Source organism: Vombatus ursinus, unplaced genomic scaffold (genome assembly GCF_900497805.2).
Source record: "Vombatus ursinus unplaced genomic scaffold, bare-nosed wombat genome assembly UNPS02014830.1, whole genome shotgun sequence".
Classification (NCBI taxonomy): Eukaryota; Metazoa; Chordata; class Mammalia; order Diprotodontia; family Vombatidae; genus Vombatus; species Vombatus ursinus.
Window position 1 is genome coordinate 11,178,289 of NW_020954608.1, and position 21,534 is coordinate 11,199,822.

General features: G+C 38.4%; 1 protein-coding gene across 3 annotated transcripts in view; it reads left to right on the forward strand.

The window, feature by feature from the left end:
- Positions 1-21,534, forward strand: part of ATXN7L1 (ataxin 7 like 1) — a 253,230-nt gene that overhangs the window by 79,214 nt on the left and 152,482 nt on the right. For all 3 annotated transcript variants that reach the window (XM_027838587.1, XM_027838588.1, XM_027838589.1), the window contains exon 3: positions 9,061-9,165. In XM_027838587.1, the coding sequence (XP_027694388.1) occupies positions 9,061-9,165 (105 nt within the window). The remainder of the gene's footprint in view (positions 1-9,060; positions 9,166-21,534) is intronic.

Below are 21,534 nucleotides of genomic sequence, written 5' to 3' on the forward strand. Positions count from 1 at the left end.
GTGACTGAATGAGGAGCCCTAGATTAGCATCAATGGACCCTTGCCCTTTGGAGCTTCTGAGTTAATCATTTTCAAAAGCCAAGATGGTTTTCTCTGCTTGATGGACTTAATGGGATCTCTTTTTCCTTTCCTTCTCTTTCTTTCCTTCCTCAATCCCTTTCCCTCTTTCCCTTTCCTATATTGCTTCTTTCAGACTTTAAAAAAAAAACCTTATTGTAATTTCTTTCTTAATTTTGTTAATTCAGAAAAGTTGTGTTTTTGTATTAAATTAAAGCCTGGGCACTTGACTCTAATAATTAAATTGTAAAAACACTACTAAACATATTCCAATGAGAAATCCTACCTACCTAACTTTTTAATAAAAACTGTGAGACAAGCACCTTAAGATTAATATGAGAAGTGAGCAGAACTAGGAGAACAATTTATGTGATAAAAACAATGTTGTAAAGACAAAAAACTTTGAAAGGCCTAAGAAATTCAATGACACATGATGAAGCTTGCTACCTACCTCCTAAAAAAGAGGTGATAGACTCAGGGTACATATTGCCCATAAGGGAATTTGTTTTGCTTGACTATACATTTTTATAAGGGTTTTGTTATTATTTCTTTTTCACTGAATAGGGGGAAATAGGAGGAAGAGAAGGCAGATTTTCATTAATTAAAAAAAATGTAATCTAAAGAAAAACAAACAACTTTAAAAGAGTTAGGAACTGACCAGCCACAGTTCCACAGGGTGGATTGTGAAGTATGCTATCTACCTCCTGACATAGAGTTGACAGACTCAGGGTGCAGAATGAGACATATTTTTGGAGTCGATAAATGTGGAATTTGGTTAGTTTTTTGTTTGGTTGGTTTTTTGCTTGATTATGCACGTTTGTCACAAAGGTTTTATTTTCCTTTTTTTCTGATGGAACCATGGAAGAGTTAACAATTTTTATTAATTGAAAAAATAAATTTAAAAAATGTTGATATAGAAAAAGGAAGATGTTAATTATAATTGCTGCCTTCTCAGATAACTTATTCAATACTAGATAGGACATTGGGGGCTTCTTTGGACAACTTAGTCGGCACTTAGTAGGCACTTAATAAATGCTTTTTGACTTGACTAAGCCCAGACTTCTGATCCTCCCACAATGGAGCTCCTATTTCCTATATGTTCCATACTAATATTGTATGTAACTTGTCTTGTATCTGGTCATAAAGTGATTTGTATTTGAGTAACTTCAAATACCTGAAATTGTAGAAGTGGGCCTCCGCTAAAGATTTAAAATGATGCCTCAGAGGGCCTGGGTTCAAATCCTGCCTCTGATGCTTACTACGTCTGAGACCTTAGACAAATCACTTAACCTCCCTGAGCCTCAGTTTCCTCATCTGCAAAATTAGGGGAGAGGGGGGCCAGTGAGACTAGCTGGTTTCTGAGGCCCCTTGTAGCTACAGATCTCTGATTCTCTTCAGCTAGGTTCTGGAAAGCTACTCCAGCCTCGCACAGAGTTTGTCCGGTCTTACCAAACTAGAGCAGCTTCAAGAAGAGACCCGGTGACAGGCTCGTCTTTCACCCCAGGAGCAGCCTGGCTGAGTTCATCGCCACCTTGGCCACGGCGTGGCTGAGGAATTCTTTTGGCCGCAGGAGCTCTCAAGGACCATCTCCAGGGTTGATGAGGGATTGTCAACTCTGTCCGTTATGAAAGAAATCAGAGACTGCTGATGTACTGTTATGAAAGGCTCACAAAGCGCAGCTGAAGTCAGGGACCAAATACATTCAATGCCTGGAATTTTCTAAAGAAATTTAATGTCATATGTCCACTCTCCATGGCTGTAGTTACCTTGTCCCTCGGTCTTGTGAAACTAAATAGATTGTCTTATCCTATTGTAATATAAACTTATGATACAGGTGGCCTTCATACTATATAGGTTTTCTTCCTAGAGAAAGTACCATAAATAAAAAGATGTAAGTAGCATCTGTTTTACCCATGGAAAAATGATATAATATAGAATTGTGTTCCTGGTGCTCCATTTTTTTAGTAGAAACAACCACAAACACTGTATATAATACACTATAAATGACCTAACCATACAGTATAAACTTATTCTAAAATTTATATAAATAGGGTACCCAGTAACCAGTAGTCTAAATTTATATTTAACATGGCATAGTTGGCCTCTAAGGTGCCTTCCAGCTCTCCGTCTCTGGTTGTTATAATCCCTGAGGCCTGGGTTCTTTGCCAGCAGAGTATACTTCATAATTATGGTCTCATTTTTTACTGTAACCAATCAGAAAATAAAGTAACCCTTTCATCAGAGTCATAGAATTCAGGAGGGGATCTCTTTGGGAAGCCTTCAGAAGTATCTTTAAGGAGATCATTTGTGACTTTTTGAGATACTAATGCAAGGATGTCTGTTTTGCTCCTGTTTATCACTATGACTGTCTCTATAACGTTAAAGATCAAATTATGAGTCATTCATTTTGCTACCTCCTGCTGCAGTCTTTCGGCTTCCCTGAACTGCCTTCTTAGCAGTTTGCTTCATTTTACACCTTGATGTAGCTGCCATTAAAATGTATGAACCAACCCTTATTTGGAACTGAATTTTTCATCCTTTGATCTATCAGCACTTGTTGCTTCACAATGTCAAAAAGCCAACTCAAAGGTATACATAGTGCTGTTTGATCCTAAATCCACAAAAATCAAGGATCTTTCTGTTTCATCCACAAATCCTGCACATTTCTTTATAATAATGGTTTGCAGCTGTCACTGGAGCCTGGCTTTTTCCTTTAATTATCTATTTTTAAGAACTGAATATGATATGTGGTTATAAAGTAATGAGGCTTTTTTTCCCCAAAAGAAGCAAATATCATAACATAGATCTAAATGAGTTCAGTCTTTCAAAGTAGTACCCTTGGGAGAACAGACACTTACTGAAATGATACTGCCATTGCCCAAAACATATTTGGAGCTGTTTTTGGGATTTGCCTTCAGAGGCAATTACTGACTACACAAGAAAACTGGTCTCAGAATGTACTCCTGGATAAATGTTCTGCCATAAATTTTCATGGCCCCGTCTCTTGGCAAGTAGTGGGCAGGCTTGCAAAAATCACGGCTTTGCTAGACTTCTGATTTGGACTCCGTTTCCTTGAGATACATATCTCTCTGCCCTGTTGCTTCTTTGCAGTCCTTTGGATAGGACCTAAATTAGGAGGAAGAAGGCTCTGACTGGCCCCTTCCAAGTAGAATAACCATCAATATCCCCAGACTAGGCATGATTCTGAACCTTGATGGACAAACTCTTTGGTACTTACATGATTCAAATTCAACTCTACCTCTGATTCATTGCATGACCTAGGGCTTATTCACTTACCCTCTCCCACCCCATCTGCGGACTGCAGCTAATAAAACTTGGCTCCCTTGGCCTCAGAAACATGTTGCAAAGATGACTAGACCATCATTCTTTGTGCTGATCTCTTTGGTGGTACTATAATCTCCATCTCTAATCAATAGATATTCCACTGACAGGAGCAAGAAAGGATGAAACAACAGGTTTGGTTTTGACTGTTTAAACTATTTTGAATAATATGCTTGAAACTGAGAGATTATATCTTTTGGTGTAAGTCTGTGCACAGAGTACAACTCCGAACTTGAGAGTTCCTGGTCTTCAGCTCCCAGTCACCATTCCCCTGGAGCTGTAGACTGAAGATCTCATCTCCCTTGTAGATGGTTTTGCTGTTGACTAGTGTGGGTAAACAGAATCCAAAACATTGGATTAGAAATAGGCCCTCTAGCAACTGGAAAGAAAACCAGAGGTTTTGCAGAAAAGGCAAAAAAACAAAACCTTAGATAAAGCTTTCAGAATCTTTTTCCATTTTACCTGAATATCTGCTTTGAGCTAAGGGGCACATTTGTAGGGTCTTTTTTTACTTTTAAGTCTATAAATAACTTCAAATAACCCAAAACTAAAATCATCTAGGCAGAATTCTAACCTTCTGGCTTGAAATAACTAAGCTTATATTGAGGAGGTTGCCAACTCCCTCAAAAAATAGTGCTGTTTTCGCACTGTTCTCAAAGGTGTCTCAGTATTCTAGTATCATTGGAATTCAGGAAACCTATGATTGACTCTGGATGACCATGGGCAATCAGTTAACCTTTCTAGGGTTCAGTTGCTTCATTTACAAAATGGGAATGATAATATTTGTCCTGTCTACTTTTTTTACATAGGGTGTTATGAAGATCAAATGAGCTAATAGTTCTCAAAGCACTCTTAAAAGTATGAAGATCTATATGAATCTAAGCAGTGATATGCTGGTATTAACAACCAACTCTTCACCAAAAAAAAATGAACACACAATTTTAAATTTAATCTGAATTGTAAACATTTTCTCCATCAATTTCTTAAGTCTAGAAAATCAACAAAACAATTATAAATCAAGCCCTGATTTCTAGCATTTGCTGACTTCCAAGGTATAAATGTTCACACTGAAAATTTAATAATAGCATCTAGCTGACTGCAGCACACCCCTGAATATAAGGCAACGTGGTATTCATAGGAAATGAGGTCCCTTCTTGCTTCTGATGTTCCCCATTCGTATAATTTCTAGCATCAGAAAAGTGAAAATTGGTTGTAATGGAGGTGACTTTGACATCACCCAGCTGGAGAAGGAAACAAGCACTCCTCCCTTCCAGAAAAGGTACTGTGGACAGAATAGCATAAAGTTCACACATAATAGATTTAGAGCTTCAAGGCACCTTACGTGTCTTCTAGTCCAACTCCGTTATTTGGCAGATGAGAAAACTGAGGCCCAGAGAGGTTAAATAACATACCTAACTTCACACAGGTAGAAAATGGCAGTCAGGATTCAAACTCAGATTCTCTGACTCCAAATCTAGTATTCTTTTCCCTGTACTATTCCTCTGTCTGGCAGACTGTTTCTACCCTCCCCTATCCCATGCTCCAACTTAGGTTTAACTCCTTTAGGAGCAGGACAAAAACTGTTGCAACTCCTAGATACTTCTTCCACCTAGGGCAGTGGTTCCCAAACGTAGGATCCACAAGATCAAAGCTTTTCCTAATAATGCTAAGATGTTACTTGCCTATTAAAATACTCCTCCCTTCTCCAACTACATGTCCGCATGAGGCCAAATTTTCTTCATATAGTTCAACCAAAACAAATTTAGCATTAGATTGAATAAAGAAGTAAATATGAGAATCCAGCTGTCTTCTATTATGCTAGACTAAAGAAATTTGTGAAACTACATAAAACAATGCCACTCTTCTCACTATTTTTTTATTTTGTAAAATAGTTATTTTTCATTAAATGTTATTTATGTTAACATATAATAGGTTTATTACTGTTACCTTAAATGAATTAGCTGTTTTAAAATTTTGACAGTTTTGATTTCTAATATGGTAAATATCAATAGATATAACCCCATAAACAAAAACTCTTTGAGGTCCTTAATAATTTTTAATTGTGTAAAGGGGTTCATGAAACCAAAAAGTTTGAGAGCCTCTAGTCTTGTGACAACTACCTGATTCTCCCTGTTTCCATAAAACTATATTTCTTGGGTCAATTCTGCCACTTAGAACTTCAATTAATAACAGTACAGATGTAGTTCTTTAAAGTTTGCAAATTGCTTTATGTAGAAAACTGAGACTAAAAGGGTCTAAGTGGCTTGTCTAAGGTCACACAGCTAGTAAATGTATGAGATAAAATTTGAATTCAGGCCTTCCTGACTCCAATCCTAGCACTCAATCCACTGTGCTACCTAGCTTCCTCAATTAGTCCTAGAAATAAAAAAAAAAATTTTTTTTTTAAAGTTAATTTAAAAAAAAAAACAGTCCTAGAAATCCCACAGTGGTTATTCTTAGCCAAAGCCAGCTCAGGAAGTGTATCCCATTATCTTCCTTTACTAAGTTGTGATACTCCAATTTGAGACTTAAGGTGACAAGACTAACCCTTCTGTCTTTTCCAAAATACCGATTACTTATGGTAGCCGAGTTTCTCTAAAGATACATTGTCATTGGCAGCTGTTATTACTCCTAAGAGAAACCGAGAAAAATATCCCTACCCTAAAGTAATCTCTCTCTCATCTGACTGAACTAACAGTATTTTCTGTCTTGCTAAACAGTCTACCTTGTGTTACAGATATTTGTGTATGTGCCTTATCTCCCCTACTATACCATAACATGCTTCATAGGATACAAATCACTTTATTTTATCTCCATACCTCCCTACTTGTGTTCTGCACGTAGTAAGCCCTTTGTAAATTTCTGTTGAATGAACACCAAGAAAAGTTTCAGCATACTACGAGACCTGAGGGACAAAGTTTATTCCCTTTACCTTCAGTTTAGGGATGGCTTGGGTGTTGCCAGATGTGGTCCCTCAAAAAGTACTGTTGCCTCTTTTGAGAGCATCTTCATCACAAGAATGACATGTGCTGGTGTCACTGTTAGCTGTTCCTAATTCTGAGCCTTAGGGGGGAGGGGGAAAAAGGGAGAAGGGAGAAGGAAGGCTTTCTTGACTCCCACCACTTCCAAAAACAAAACATACTATTGCCTCCATTATTTTGCCAGAAATTTGTCACTAAAAGTTTTTAATAGAATAAAATTTATTGGTGTCTTTTGTTTTTACATCATTTGTTTTGAATTTCCTTCTATTTTCATAGCTCCAAATTGTTTTCCAAAGTAGTTGTACTAATTCATAGTCCCACCAATAAAACATTCCCTGTGCCTATCTTTCCCCAACACCTTTATTGTTGACTCTTCCCATCTTTTATCACCTTTGCCAATTTGCTGAGTATGAGGTGAAAGCTCAGGGCTGGTTTTATGTGCATTTCTCTTACACTTAATGATTTGGAGCATTCTTTCACATTTTATAATTCTTTTTTTGAGAACTATTTGTTCATAGCCTTTGTTTGACTGCGTATCTATTGAGGCATTTGTTATTAATTCTTAATGTCTCTGCCAATGAGACTTCTAAACCTAGAGCATGGATGGTCTACCTGCCCTTCTTACTGACACTGGCCTAATCTAGGCTTCCATCAGTAGAGATAATGTACCACTCAGTTCTTTGTTGCTGTTATTGTTGTTGTGTACTTATATTTCATTGCCCCCCAATTACCTGTTAAAACAATTTTTAAAAAGTTTTGAGTTCCAAATTCTGTCCCTCCTTCCCCTCCCCCCTCCCTTGGCATAGGAAGTCCCTACTTAGTTCTCACTGAGCCTTTTTCTCTGCTGGCCTCCCTCTCCAGAGGTGCCTATGCTAGTCATCTCAGACCTCCTAACTTCCAGCCCACTGTTTTTCATTGGCTGAAGAGGAAAACAGGAAGAATTCAAATGCAGTTAATGAAACTTGTCAAGGGAATTTCTCTGCTAGGGATCCACCAACTAGCTGAGCAAGTGACTGACTCAGCTGGCTAACCTTTTATGAGCATAGCTTGAGAGAGCTCCTTCCTGAGCATCACCAGTGGGGATTCTCCTCCAGAAAAAAATTGAAACCTCTTCTAGGATAGCTTGTTCCTACCACAGTGAACCTCAGCACTTTGGTATGTTGTCAACAAATTGGGTTTATTTCTCTTTAAGAAATTGGAGGGGGGAGGGGAGAGAGGCAGTGCTGAGGCATTTGTGAAGGTTTTGAAAGAGCTTTCATGCATCATGAGCAACTCAGCCTTTGTGGGCTTTTTTTTTTCTTTAATGACAAGCTACTCATAAAACTGACCTGTGCAATATAGTGAACATATGCGAAGGTATACAGATGACTTTAAGGAGAGGTAATAACTGATTTCCTAGCTACTCCACCCCTCCAACTGAAAGTATTGACAATGAATTGGTTGCCTCCTGTAAGAGAAAGGCAACATAACATAGCAATGCTGGATTTAGAGTCAGAGGTCCTGGGTTGAAATCCATGCTCTGGCACTTATTTTGTGTGTGACCCTGGGCAAGTTACCCTCCCTGGACTAGTTTCCTCACCTGTAACCTGAGGAGATTGGATTAAATCACCTCCAAGGAACCTTCCACCTTGAAATTTGCGATTCCATGACCCATGCTCTGCCTGGTCCCTCACCCATGGGATGTGGAAAATCTCTTCAGAAGGATCACTTAACTTCTGGTCTCTAGGATCAGTTTTTAAAGAATACAGATGCTAAGCTGCCCTGTTAAGACTGAGCTCCTGACGGTATAGTATTCTGAAGTCCAAAACCAATGGTAAAGTCCCCATATAACATCAATTTGATGTAGGACATAGAAACCTGGACCTGGGGTCAGAACACCTGGTTTTAAGGTCCCAGTTCGGGTATTTATTGTATGACCTTAAACAAATCACTTCAGTGTACTGAGCTTCAGTTACTCATTTATCAAATGGGGATATTAGACATACTACTGTCTCACAGTGATGTGGTGAGGAAAGTACTGTAAAGTGTGAAACACTATAAATGTAAGCTCCTGTTATCATTTGGGGAACTTTACCTAACCCTGGACAGGGGAGAGTCTCACTTACAGAAAGATGAATCTGAATTGAGTGGCAGCATGGCAAAGTATATAGCTAGCTATGGAATCCCGAAGGGCTGAGAAAAACATACTGGCTGTGTGACCCCAGGCAAGTGGCGTAACTTCTCAATGCTCTAGGCAATTCTGTAAGACTAAGTTTCAGAGCAGGTAGATAATCTACATTGGTAGAGGGAGTCTCCTTTGTGGGAGTTCCCTACACTAATAATATCACAGATTTGATCCAAAAAAAAAAAAATCTTTAATGAGGGAAGACCACTAGCATTCTGCTTCCTCTTCGGCCAGGAGAAATTCCACGTGGTACACCATTCAGGGCCCCTTATCAACATTGCTCTAGAAGTGGACAAAAAGGACTCTCTAAGGGCAACATGAGGAGGCCTCTTTTAAGTAAAATGATCACTTTGAGAATTGAAGAGCTGGATTATGACAAACTGCTTCCTTTTAGTAAAAATTCTTAGGTCTCTCTTTGTTGTTTTTGAAAACTTGTCCTCAAAGGGCTGCCAACAAGATTTTACACCAAAACAGAAGTGAGTGCTATTTAAAATTTTTTTTTCCTTTTCCCCACAGATATGCACTTATTTGGTCACTGTCCAGCACATGATGACTTCTATCTCATAGTATGCAATTTCTGCAATCAGGTCGTCAAGCCCCAGGTTTTCCAGTCTCACTGCGGTAAGTGGAATCTCTATCCCTGGTAGAAACGTTTGCATCCATGGTTCTGAACAGACTGACATCCTTGTTTTTTTTCTGGGAGAAGCAGCTACTACCTCGCTCTACCATCTTCCAGAGTGTCTGGTAGTGGGGAAATTCATCCTCTCCTACCTCTGCTCTCAGGGAAAGTTATTATTCTAGGAACTGCTGGTCTTCTGTCAAACCTCTCGGTCCTGTCATAACAAATGAGGACAAACCTGAGCCTTGTTAGGGAGACCAGGATGTATATTGAAACAGCTCAGATTTAGCCTGGCTTTGTGTCACCTGGTAGAGAACACAAGAAAAGGGAGGTCTGTGCCTTCAGGACTCACTCCAGGCAGATTTGTGTTTTAACTCGAACACCAAAGGAAAGGACCAAAAGCAGAGAATCTCAGTAAGTTTGCATGGAGGAAGTTTTAAATAAAGGACAACCCATCTGGTGAAAGTGAATGATTACCATCAAGAAACTTTTGTGTGTGTTGAAACCAAGTTCAGAATGTCCCTTTTCTAGCATCTCCCTCATTAAAGAATACAAAATTCCTTGGGAATTTCTCTTCTAGATATTTTACTTCTCATTCATTATTATTAACAACATAAATATTACTGATTTTTTTTTTGTCTCATTGTATGCAGAACACTAAGTGCTCTGCAGATACAACAGAAAGAGCCGGTGTGGTCCCTAGTGTGGAGGAGCTGATGCTTTGCTGTTCCCTTAACTGGCTGTGTGACCTTGAGAAGTCACTTAAATTCTCTAGCCCTCAACTTTTCCTCATCTATAAAATGCTGCAAGGTTGGGTGGGTCAGGGAGAGAATTTGGATAGCTCCTTCTCAATCCTTCAAGGACTCATGATTTCATCAATTTAGATACTTCCACTGCCAAGGGAAGTAGCAACTCTACTGCAGATTAATAGGTGATCTTGGAGGCAGCTAGGTGGTGCAGTGGATAGAGTACCACCCCTGAAGTTCAAATCTGGCCTCAGACACATAACACTAACCACCTGTGTGACTCTGGGCAAGTCACTTACCCGGAATTGCCTCATATAAAAAACAACAACAACAACAAAAACCATAAAATAGGTGGTCTTTCAAAGATGCTGCAGCTGAAAAAATCCTTCCCTCTGCAGCCAGCTTGGTGATGAGCTTTCTAAAGGCAGTCAAGCAGATCACAGCAAAGATATTAGGTTGTTTTTAAAGCCTCTCCAGTTTGGTAATGCCTACCAGAGTCGATGTTCTTCCTTTAAGAAGCCAGGGTCACCTCTGTGCTGTAAGGTATACATAGCTACTCTTCATCAGCTGACGCCTCGGTCACAGATGATAAATTATTTTGGCCACAGCATTTCATAAAGACCAGTCAAGCACTGCCCTTTGTCTTCCACACAGTAGGCACTTACTAAATCCCTTTGTTATTGCTTTCCACTGAGATATAAATGAGTTGTGGTCTGCATCAGTGAAAGGAGTACCTAAACGATGACATCATCAGTGCCTGTTGTATGCATTGAAGTACCTCGGTACATAAATATTAGCAATACTTATGGTATTTAAATTCAGGAATGAGCTCCATTCAAGATCTTAGTAGGATCTACAAAATTTTATTCTTTGTCTTTTATAATTTGGATTTAAAGGCAATCTTAAGTTATACAAAGCAGTTAATGGTAACAGTGGAAAGCAGTAGGGGAATGCAATGAGCATACTCCATTTTAGTCAAGAAGCACTGGACTGGGAATCCAGGGATCTGTATTCTAATTTTAAGTCACTCACCAGCTGCTTGGCCCTGTGTAAATCACTTCAGTACTCTAGGCCTCAGTCTCTTTATCTGTGAAATGAAGAGTTTATACTAGACCAGTGGTCATACTGGGGGTCTATGGCCTTACCATTTGGGGGTCATGGACTGACCCTTGTGGAACCATAGATTGACCCCAAAGGGTATGTTATCCACCATTAGGGGAAGGGGAAGATGGGTTACATCCCACTCTCATTTTAGTAGCCAGTTATGAGGCTTGACTCCAACACAAACACATACAAGCTCCTGACCTCTCCTTTCCCTCCCCAACAACCCCCATCCCCACCCTTCTGGGCCAAGTATTGGCCTCTCATTTCTCCTTGTCACCCACAGTAGCTGTTCCACAGGCGCCATTGAGAAAATTTGGCTCCCACACCACGCCTTCCATATCACCTTTGGGCTTGGTCAGGTGCCTTTGTAAGACAGGCTTTGTGCTAAGGGTTAGTGACTAGTGAATAAGAGGCCTGCTTCCCCCCTTTTCATTTTAGGCAAGACTGTAAGTCATGTAAAATGAGCAGGTATAGTTGAATTGTGGTCATCCGCATCTCACTTATCATTACATTATCTTTTCCCCCAATGCCACTCCTCTTCCAGGCTTCCCCATTCATGTCAAGGACACCACCATCCTTCCAATCACCTCTCTTCACAGCCTGGGTGTCATCTTTATTCTTCACTTTCCCTTGCTCTGCATTTTCCAATCAGTTGCCAAATCAGTTCGACCTCCACATCTGTCTGCCACTCAAGGTCAGACTTTTTTGACCCTTCCCTCACACCTATACTATTGCAGTGAGTGCCTGCTTAATCTCTCTGCCTCCAATCTCCCTGTCTGCAGTCCATCCTCCACACAGCTGCAGAAGTGATTCCCCGAAAGCGCACATTTGACTGTGGTCAATTACCTACTCAGTAAATTCCAGTGTCTCTCTGTTGACTCTGGGATCAAACACTATTTCATCTTTATCTTATGCTTTTTTATTTCTATTTTTATATAAGTTTTTATAAAGTATATGATTATTAGTATAGTAGTACATGGATATAATTTATAAATCAATATACATATATTGGGGGTGCATTCTTTTTTTTTTGCTGATAGGGGTGCACGACCAAAAAATTTGGATTCCACTGGACTAGATAAGCTCTCAGGTCCCTTCCTGCTCTAACATTCTTTTTTGTGGCAAAGTGAACATAGAAGGAGCGGCCACGAACCCTAAGGGAGTTGCTTTTCTTGTTCAGTTCTGGCTCGGCAGGTGACCCAGGCTCCTGAATAGTTCATTTCCTCTCTTCTCTGGAGCAAGCTTCATTGAAAGGTAACTCATTAAGTACTAATTGGTACCCAAGTGTTGGCTGGTACGGTGCCCTGTGCATAGTAGGCCCTTAATAAATGTCTTTTGAATTGAATTAAATTGGCTTTAAGGGAAAAAAAATAAACTGAAACTTGGGCAGAAGCAAAAATGGTTGCGGAGGCAGCATTCAGGCTGAGAAACATGATGATCCTAAAATCAAAAGTTATTAATTAAATACTGAATTCACCAGAGGAGTCATCAACCTAGAAATCAGGGAAAGTTGTGAAGTCCCTATATCTAAGTGCTTTTTGATTAATTGATTGATTGATTACTTTTAAATTCAGTCCTACTGCAAGCTCAGGAAAAGCATGGTGACTCCTCATAGCTTTTGTTAGAACCTGGTATTACTTCTCCAAAGTCCCCCCTGCCAGAGAGCCACAAATAATCAGTTTTCTCCTCTATAAAGTTGGGAAGTTGGAGTAGATGATCTCTAAAGTCAGCCCTAAAATTCTGTGATTTTATATATGATGTTAGTTAGTCATTTCTGATCGGTGAGTGGAAGAGAGAGAAGGAGAGAAGAAATGACCTACATTATTGATGTTACTAGTAATACTCTATTAGTAGCATTAGCATTAGTAGCAATCAGCTTAGTTTGGGTCAACCCTCCCAACCTCCCATCTTCCTGCCTCACAGGAAGCCAGCCTTTATTGCCACAGTTTCATTGGGGTCCAACTACAGTTTGTAAATTGAATCATTAAGCCATAGTCATATAAGTGTGCATGTATTAAAATGCTATGAAATACATATTTATAATGCTAAGAAAATACAAAATACAAGGTGCACTTTGGAGCTTAAGGAGTCACCCAGTAGGATAAAGTAGGAGGGCCTGTTTGGGGGTGGCATGAGAAATCCGTTCGTATTTTCATAATGTATTTGTTTCACGCTATTCCCTATTTCTGGAGTACCCTTCCCTTCACTCTCTCTACCTGTTGAAATCCTGCACATTCCTCAAGGCCTAACTCAGATGCCAGTTTGTGAACACTTTGTGTTGAAAATAATTTTCCTTTTCTTTGAACTTGATTATTCATAGCTTGATAATGGGCTCTTACATCATTCTATGCTATTTGTATACATATCTTCTCTACTATATTGTAAACTTCTTGAGAGTAGGAACTGTGTCTTTTCACTTTTGTATTCCCTCCCCCCAACACCTAGGATGGTGTGTTGCACACAGTATTATATGCTAATCTTATCTCCTTACCCCAATTATACACTACCAGAAAGCAATACGTATCCCACTTCTTATATATTCCCCATACAGCCCAGCACAGGGCTAGGCATTCAGTAAATGCTTATTGACTAATTGGTTAGTTAAAAACAAAATAAAGAGTTAGGAGGATGTCCTGAGAATCTGAGGCACCAGGCAACTTAGTAATTAGTGTCTTTCCATTAGAAAAATGAAAAATTCCTTGTCCTTACATAGTAGATATGCATCTTAAGGTCAGCATATGGGCATTTGACCATGATTCATCTTTAGCTTCTAACACTCTAGAGACAAATGTTAACAGCGTCTTGAATGATGAGTTTGACAGATGTTAGTTTCAAACCATAATCCCCAGGTTGGGGTGACTAGTTTGCTAAGAATGAAAATAATTCACATTTATATAGTACGTTAAAGTGTACAGAACACTTTTTTTTTTTCAAAAATTCCATTTCTATTTGGAAATTGCACCATTTCAATTTGGTCTATATAGGATCATCCCATTTCAGCTTGAAGTAACTACTGAATACCTGCCCTCCATTCCAAGTTCAAATACATGGAAGTTGTATAGGAAACAAAAACATCCTTTGGGGCAGCTAGGTGGCGCAGTGGATAGAACACCGGCCCTGAAGTCGGGAGACCTGAGTTCAAATCTGGCCTCAGACCAAACACTTGACACTTACTAGCTGTATGACCCTGGGCAAGTCACTTAGCCCCAATTGTCTTAAAAAAAAACAAAAAAAAAACAAAAAACCCATCCTTCATTCAGCTGGCTGAACTATAGGGCCTTGTTTCTCACCTACCCTTCTTGCCCTAAATTGAAGAGCTTGAATACAGTCCCTTATGAAACTTACCTTAGAAGTTGGATTTGACACGCAACTCCAGGCCAATTTCTCAGACAGAGAAGATACAATCTATGTTCCATAGATTTTTATTTCAGTCTGGAGCTGGAGTTCTTAATCTTTTTTTGTGGCATGGACTCCTATGGCAGTCTAGTGAAACCTTTTGGCCCCTTTTTAGAATAGTGATTTTAAGTGCAGAAAATAAAATACATAGAATTAAACGGGAAACCCAGTTATATTGAAATACTGTTATCAAAAAATACATATTTTTTAAAACCACAAGTTAATGGACCCCAGGTAGAGAACCCTTGAAGGTTGATATTGTGTTGGTGACATACTCATTATATGTACCAAAGAATATGTTGAGTCATCTTGTCTCTTTTCCACTTCTCTGTCAAGATGAATAAGTGCCTCCACATTCCTTGGACCCTTTTAAAGTCCCTACTTTAGACACTTTGACATTTTTGACAACATCTTGAACAAAACTGAGTTGTAGAATGTTATTGCTGAAAGAGAAATTAGAGATCATCTAGCCTAAACCTGTCATATTACAGATGAGGAAACTGAGGCCCACAGTGGTGAAGTGGTTTGCTAAAGACCACAGAGCCAATTAATGGCAGACCTGGACCTTGAGAGGATCATAGACTTTAAGCTGCAAGGGAAATTAGAGACCACCAGTTCATTCAACCCCTTCGTTTTAGAAATGAGGATACTAAGACCCAAAGAGGTCCAGTGAATTGCCCAAGGTCACCTAGGGAGTAAACGGCCAATTTGAACCCAAATCCTCTCACTCCAAACCCTACGCTCTTCCATTGTACCATACCAGGTTTCCTGACTTCTGGTACAATACTCTTTTCTCTCATACTATGCAACCTCCCCTGCTCCGTATTGAAGTGAATTTATAAACTAGTTTGGGTGTTTGGGAATGGAGGAGAAACCAAGGAAAAAACATGAATCTTCCAACTCTCCTCCTCCCTTGACTCCTCCTTCCTGTCTGCCAGTAAAACATGCTCATCTCCCTAGTGCTTAAAGAACCTTGCATTGATCTTTTACTCCTTCTGACTGTCATCCTTTCTCTCTTCTCCCCTTTCCAACCAAGTTCCTTTGTACAAATTGTCTGTAACCATGGCTGACCCTTCATCATGTCTCCTGAGCTCAGTGCTGTCACTCTCGTTCCCAGCACTCTACCTAAGTAGCTCACTCAAATGGTGATTTGTGCCTAATCCCCAAATACAGTGACTTCTCTTAGTCCTTGACACTACTGAATGTCCTCCACTCCTAGAGTTTGTCACTTCCTGTCAGTTCTTTTTTCTTTAATATTTCATTAATGACTTGTTTTTTAGACCATGGACATTTCCTGATTCTGCCTCTCACTGCCCCATCACAAAAGCCTCTTTTGTTCAAAGAAAAACAATTAAACAAAATCTTATCTGATTACAAATGCAACATCAGATACCTGTGGTCTCCTATCTCTCTAATGATAGGATCCCTTGATTTCTGAGACACATTTTCTAGACTAGACTTCACTGTTTTGACATTGGCACCATGATTTACCCATTCTCCCTCGTTGAGAATGTTGGAACTTCTCTTCCCTACTCATTTCCAGTTGATAACAAAGTCCTTTTGAGCCTTACCTTTACGGCATCCAATTAATCAAGAAGCATGTGTGAGCACCTACACTGTGCCAGGTGTTGTGCTGGGAATATAAAGCAAAAAAGAAGCATCCCCTTTTCTCTCTTCTCACCTTCACTACCTTGATACTGGTTTTCTCTAGCACTTGCCTGGACTATTAGAATACCCTTTTTAAAAAAAAAAATTTAAACTCATTATTTATTTTTAGCATTCATTTTTTAAAAAGATTTTGAGTATTGAATTCTCTCCCTTCCTCCTCTCTCTCACCTTTGATTTCTTTTTCTGAAAACTGCCTGTTTATATTCTTTGAACATTTATCAGTTGGGGAATGACTCATTTTTATAAATTTGACTCAATTCTCTGTATATTTGAGAAATGAGGTCTTTATCAGAAAAACTTGCTGTAAAAATTTTCTAGCTTTCTGCTCTCCTTCTAATCTTGGCTACATTGGTTTTGTTTGTGCCAAACCTTTTTAATGTAATGTAATCAAAATTATTAAAATACTGTTCTAACAGTTCTTCCTGCCATTAGTCTCCCTTCCACCCATCCTTCACGCCACTACTCCCAAATCATCCCAGTCAGTAATGAGCATTCTCCCCTTGAACTTCCTATAGCAGTTTATTTGTACTTCTGCATAAGGGCTCTTATATCTTGTGTAGTATGTATGTATTTTATGTAGTATTCTACAAATAATAATATGCACTCGGTAAATATCGAAATGAATTGAAACATTCTCACCTTGGTAATTCAGCTGCAAACCCCCTTTGGTGCTATATTTTCCTAAAGATGCTACATATTATCAGTTCCCAGATGCTTTCTCCTCTCTCTGAGTTTGTTTCTCCCATACATACTTTCTCCTCCCTTTCTATTCCTGGTATTCATTTCCCCCAAGCTCTTATTTTGTGTTGGGACCTGTGTGTCACTGCTGTACTGACATCATTGAGAGCCACAGGAAAGTATCCAGATAGATAATTATAGGGTATAGGAATACATAGTAAGATACTTTCAAAAGGTGATTTTAGTCATGATGGTTACAGATTAAGAGAGGAAAGGTATGACTAGTGATGTTTCTGTATAGCTGTTATGTGTTAAGAAATGTAGCCTATCAGTATTTTCCATCCTCTTCCTTTTCTTAAGAAAATAAATTTTATTGTTATCTTTTGTCTTTCCGTTACTCTTTTTTCCAATATATACTTCCTTGATACTCCCACAACCCCTCTCCCCCCAAAAAAACCAATCCTTTACAACAGAATAAAAAGGAGGAAGAGAGCAGTTTAACAAAACTATTGACAAATAGTTGGTCAGCTAGCATTTATTAATCACCTACTATGGGTCATGAATTGTGCTTAGCACTAGGAATTCAAAGAAAGGCAAAAACCAGTTCCTACATTCAAGGGGCTCACAATCGACAAAGTAAGTATTTAATACATGCTTGTTATTGTTGTTGGAGAGACATCATGCAAATAGTGTACAAATAAACTATACATAGAATAAATTGAAGGTAATCTAGAGGGAAAGCATTAAGATTAAGGAAGACTGGAAAGGGCTTCTTGCTAAAGGTGGGACTTTTAGCTGAGACTTAAAAAAAGACATGAAAGCTGGGAGGTGGAGGTGAAAAGGGAGAGTGTTCTAGGCATGGGGGACAGCCAGGAAAAATGTTTAGAGTCTGGAGATAGCTTATTCACTGCAAGTAACAAGGGTGCCAGTGTCACTAGATTGAAGAAGGAGAGGAAAGTATAAAAAGACTAGAAAGGTGGGAGGTGAATACATACACACACACATACACACACACACATGGAGACAGACAGACAGTCAGACATAGTATATGCAGTGTTTCGTATCTATAAGCCCCCTACCTCTTCAAAAAATTGTGTGTGTATCTCAAAAGAGTCCTTTCTCATATCATTTCTTTGGAACCAAGTTTGGTTGTTATAATTTCAAAGAATTCAGTTTTGATACCGTCCATTCGTAAAAGTATCATGCTTGCCTTCTTTCAAAGATAAGGTAAGACTCCATGTGTACACATCTAGAAAGACAGAAGCACTCTGTAAATATTTTGATGCTTTGAAGAACCTATGATTTATGTAAATACTCCCTCCCCTGGTTTAAATCATATCCCCTCAGAATCAGTTCACCCTGTGTGATTCTTATCCACATTCTCCCATAAATCCTTCCTTGAGGATCTTATTACACTGAAGGCCTTCCTCTTTTTCTTAGAGAATCTCAGGAATTCCAGTATATCACTAAAACTACTTACCTAATTTGTGCCTCAAATTCTCACTACATGACTGGCCTAACACAATTTCAGGTCATGTCTGGACAAAATGATGTCTTCTCTGTTGCTTCTTTTACATTTCTTTTATATACATCATTTTTATTGATATATGAAAGCCTACTTATGCCCACTATGCTTTTTTCTTGCTTTTTCTGTTATTTATAATTTTAATTCTTCAGAAATCATTGTGTTAAATAATCCATAGCTTTATAACGTCATGGAAAGACTACTGGTGTTAAAGAGCTGTTGGCCTTTATAGCAGAAGGTATGAGGGATCATCAAAAGCATGTACATTTCCTGAAATGTAATGCAGCCTGATCAACTCCTAATGAAATTCTAGGCCCAGCTCATTATCCATGTGTATGATCTCTCCAAGTTACACATATTGATGAACTAATTTGACATGCATATCATAATCATGTCAAATATTCATTTTTCATCCATTTTGGTTTTTCATTGTTAGTCTGATCTTTTTCTCATTACTATGGATTTCTCCAAGGAGGCTTGATGGTCTTCTGGGGCTCAAAGGAATGTGTATGATGTGAATAAAAACATTTGAAGAACCCAACTATTAATAGAAAATCCATCCCTTTTGGACCTTACACAAGACATCTTCCATAATACTAGTGAACAATTGAACAAAAATATATCTCCAGGTTTAGCATTTTGCTTGTTCCCATTACTCAGTAGTTCAGTTGATCAAAATATTCTCCAGTCATGTCAGTCATGGAGTGTTATGTGATTTGATGTACACATAAAGGAAAGCCTTCATGGCTCATTTTTACTCTGATATGTTAAAGAGTTTCTGAAAACCAGTAAACAGTTAATAAAGCAATATTTTTCACACACTTGAGACATAAAATCATCTACACAAGCCTGTCTCTTCCTGTATCATGTTTTCACCAAGGATTCCTTTAATGCATGCATAGACCATTCCCATAAAATATTTTATAAAAATGAATATGCCGGCATATGGACAATAGTTGCTGATGCCTTTTCCATGGGTTTTTTTCTTTTCCTTTTTTTTTTTTTTTTTTTGGTAAAATCGCCATGTGATCTTTCTCATTTTTTTGAGATCTTTACAAGTAGCTGAAAAAATGATGTTTTAAAACATAATTCTAGGAATACTTGAAAGTTGCTTTTCTTTTGGAATATTGATATTCTGTGGAGAAATATTAGTTTCTTTTGAAAAGAAACTGCTATTTCTTTAATCTTTCCTGAAAATATGTAATTGGCTTAGTTTGAAAGAGTGAAACTTACGTAAGCCCTCCTGTTTTCAGAGAGGAGTTTAGTATACTCCCTTCATTAAGAATAACTAACAGTAGACAAAAACTAATATCTTTATTTCTCTTTCCCACACCCATACTCTGTCAGCCATAGTTAACCTATATGCTTTTGAAAGAGAATATCATTCCGTGGACATCAGTGTTTCAGAAGAAGAAAATGTTGAACTATGGAGCTAGATGTTGCATAGTAATTGATGGATAAACATAACGTTTTTCTTTCTTTCCAAAAGTGTGCTTTTTCTCTCTGAAAGATTATATTTTGAATGTACTTAGACTTACTGTTTTGCTTGTTGTTGGTAATGCAGTACAATTTAATGAACTGTGATGCACAGCAGAGAAGCTAAGCAAGAAAGTAAATGAGTGATGGCTTATGCTTCAGACAAGGGCTAGAACATCCCTAGCTGGCACCTTCATTCCATCTGAGCATTTGAAGGTATTGTTATTGGTGTCACATTTGGTTGGATACAAATTGAGACTGAGAACAACTTAATCTACCAGCATCCATGATCCTAACTAATGAAGCACAAATGCTTTCCGTAATTGTTCTTTTTATATTGTCCATCATGTTGTGACCTTTTGCAAAGGAAAGAGAACAGTTTGTCGCTTTAAGTATTTGAGGAAGTTTGAGAGCATCCTTTCCAATCATTGAAACTGAGCTTCCCACTGATAATGACTTGCCAGCTAATTGACCTGTCAGGGCTGTGCATTTCAGAGCTGTTGATCATCATAGTCTGGGGTTTGGTGGGTTTGGGTTTGGGTTTGGTTTTTTTTTTTTTTGGTTGTCTTTTATAAGACTTTTTCACTCCATGAAAGTATAAAATAATTAAAGGAAATTAGTTCTATCCTACTTGTTCTGAAAGGCTGACAACATTGGTTGACATTAATTAACAACATTTGGTGAGAGCTTATGTAGAAACTTTATCTTGCTTTTTTTTTTTTAAAGCAAATTTACTCTGGATGTAGGATTAACTTTTGGGTTGAAATTACTTATTATTGCCTCATAAGCATGGACCAAGTCTTAAACTGTTTAACTTTAAGCCTAGTAAAAGGCCAACCACATTATAAGTGCTTAGCAGGTGTTTGTGAATGTTGAATGAATGAGTGAATGAATGAATGTGACTTCAGCTGAGCAGCACACCAAAGATACTGAGTGAATCTACAGATAAATCACATCGCTTTCTAATCCACTTCAAAGAGCATTTATAACTTTCCTGTTTTATAACTTTCTGTAGCCATGGTCATAGTTTCCCCAAAGGTACAATCCAGACTGCAAATACTAATCTTTGTTATTTTCCCTGTTAGCAGATGGAAAAAGAGTTTGAATTTTCTTTGTCTCAAGCCTCCAATTTGGTCTTTCCTAGAGCAATACTTTGTTAACTAGTATTGGAAGCAGGAAGCTGGTTTTCATCTGTGTCTCCTACAGGGCAATCATCTTGCATTAAATAGAGCCCAGTGGCAGATGAGAGGATGTCAATGTAGAACCACTTCATTTCTCTTTCATTCCTTTCTAACCTATACCACAGACCTTACCTTCTTCATAACAGAGGTGAAGATCAAGGACAAGGATTTATGGAGAGAAGAGTAGGATGCTTATTCTAATCAACACATTTGGATTTTTTTGCAGCAGCATTTTGAAGAGACAGGAAGAGCATAAAGTAAAAATTAAGGAGAAGACTATAAAAGAGATTATGGTATTTAAGTTTTCTTTACCTCTGATTTGTAGATTATCTCCAGCCAATTGACTGAGCAGGTTGGTCAATAAGGAATGGCTAATTTTTCCTAAGCAGATATAATAACATTACTTTTATATTCTGTATTGAGGAAAATATTGTGGTAAAGGGGGAAAGTATCCCCTTAATCAGGAAAGTTCTAGATTCAATTTCCACTTCTGACATACACAGACTGTGTGATCCTGGGAAGGTCACTTAATGTCTCAGTGCCCAAGGGGCAGGATAGTAATCTAAATATGTAGAGCTTCTTCACCAGTAGTTCTGT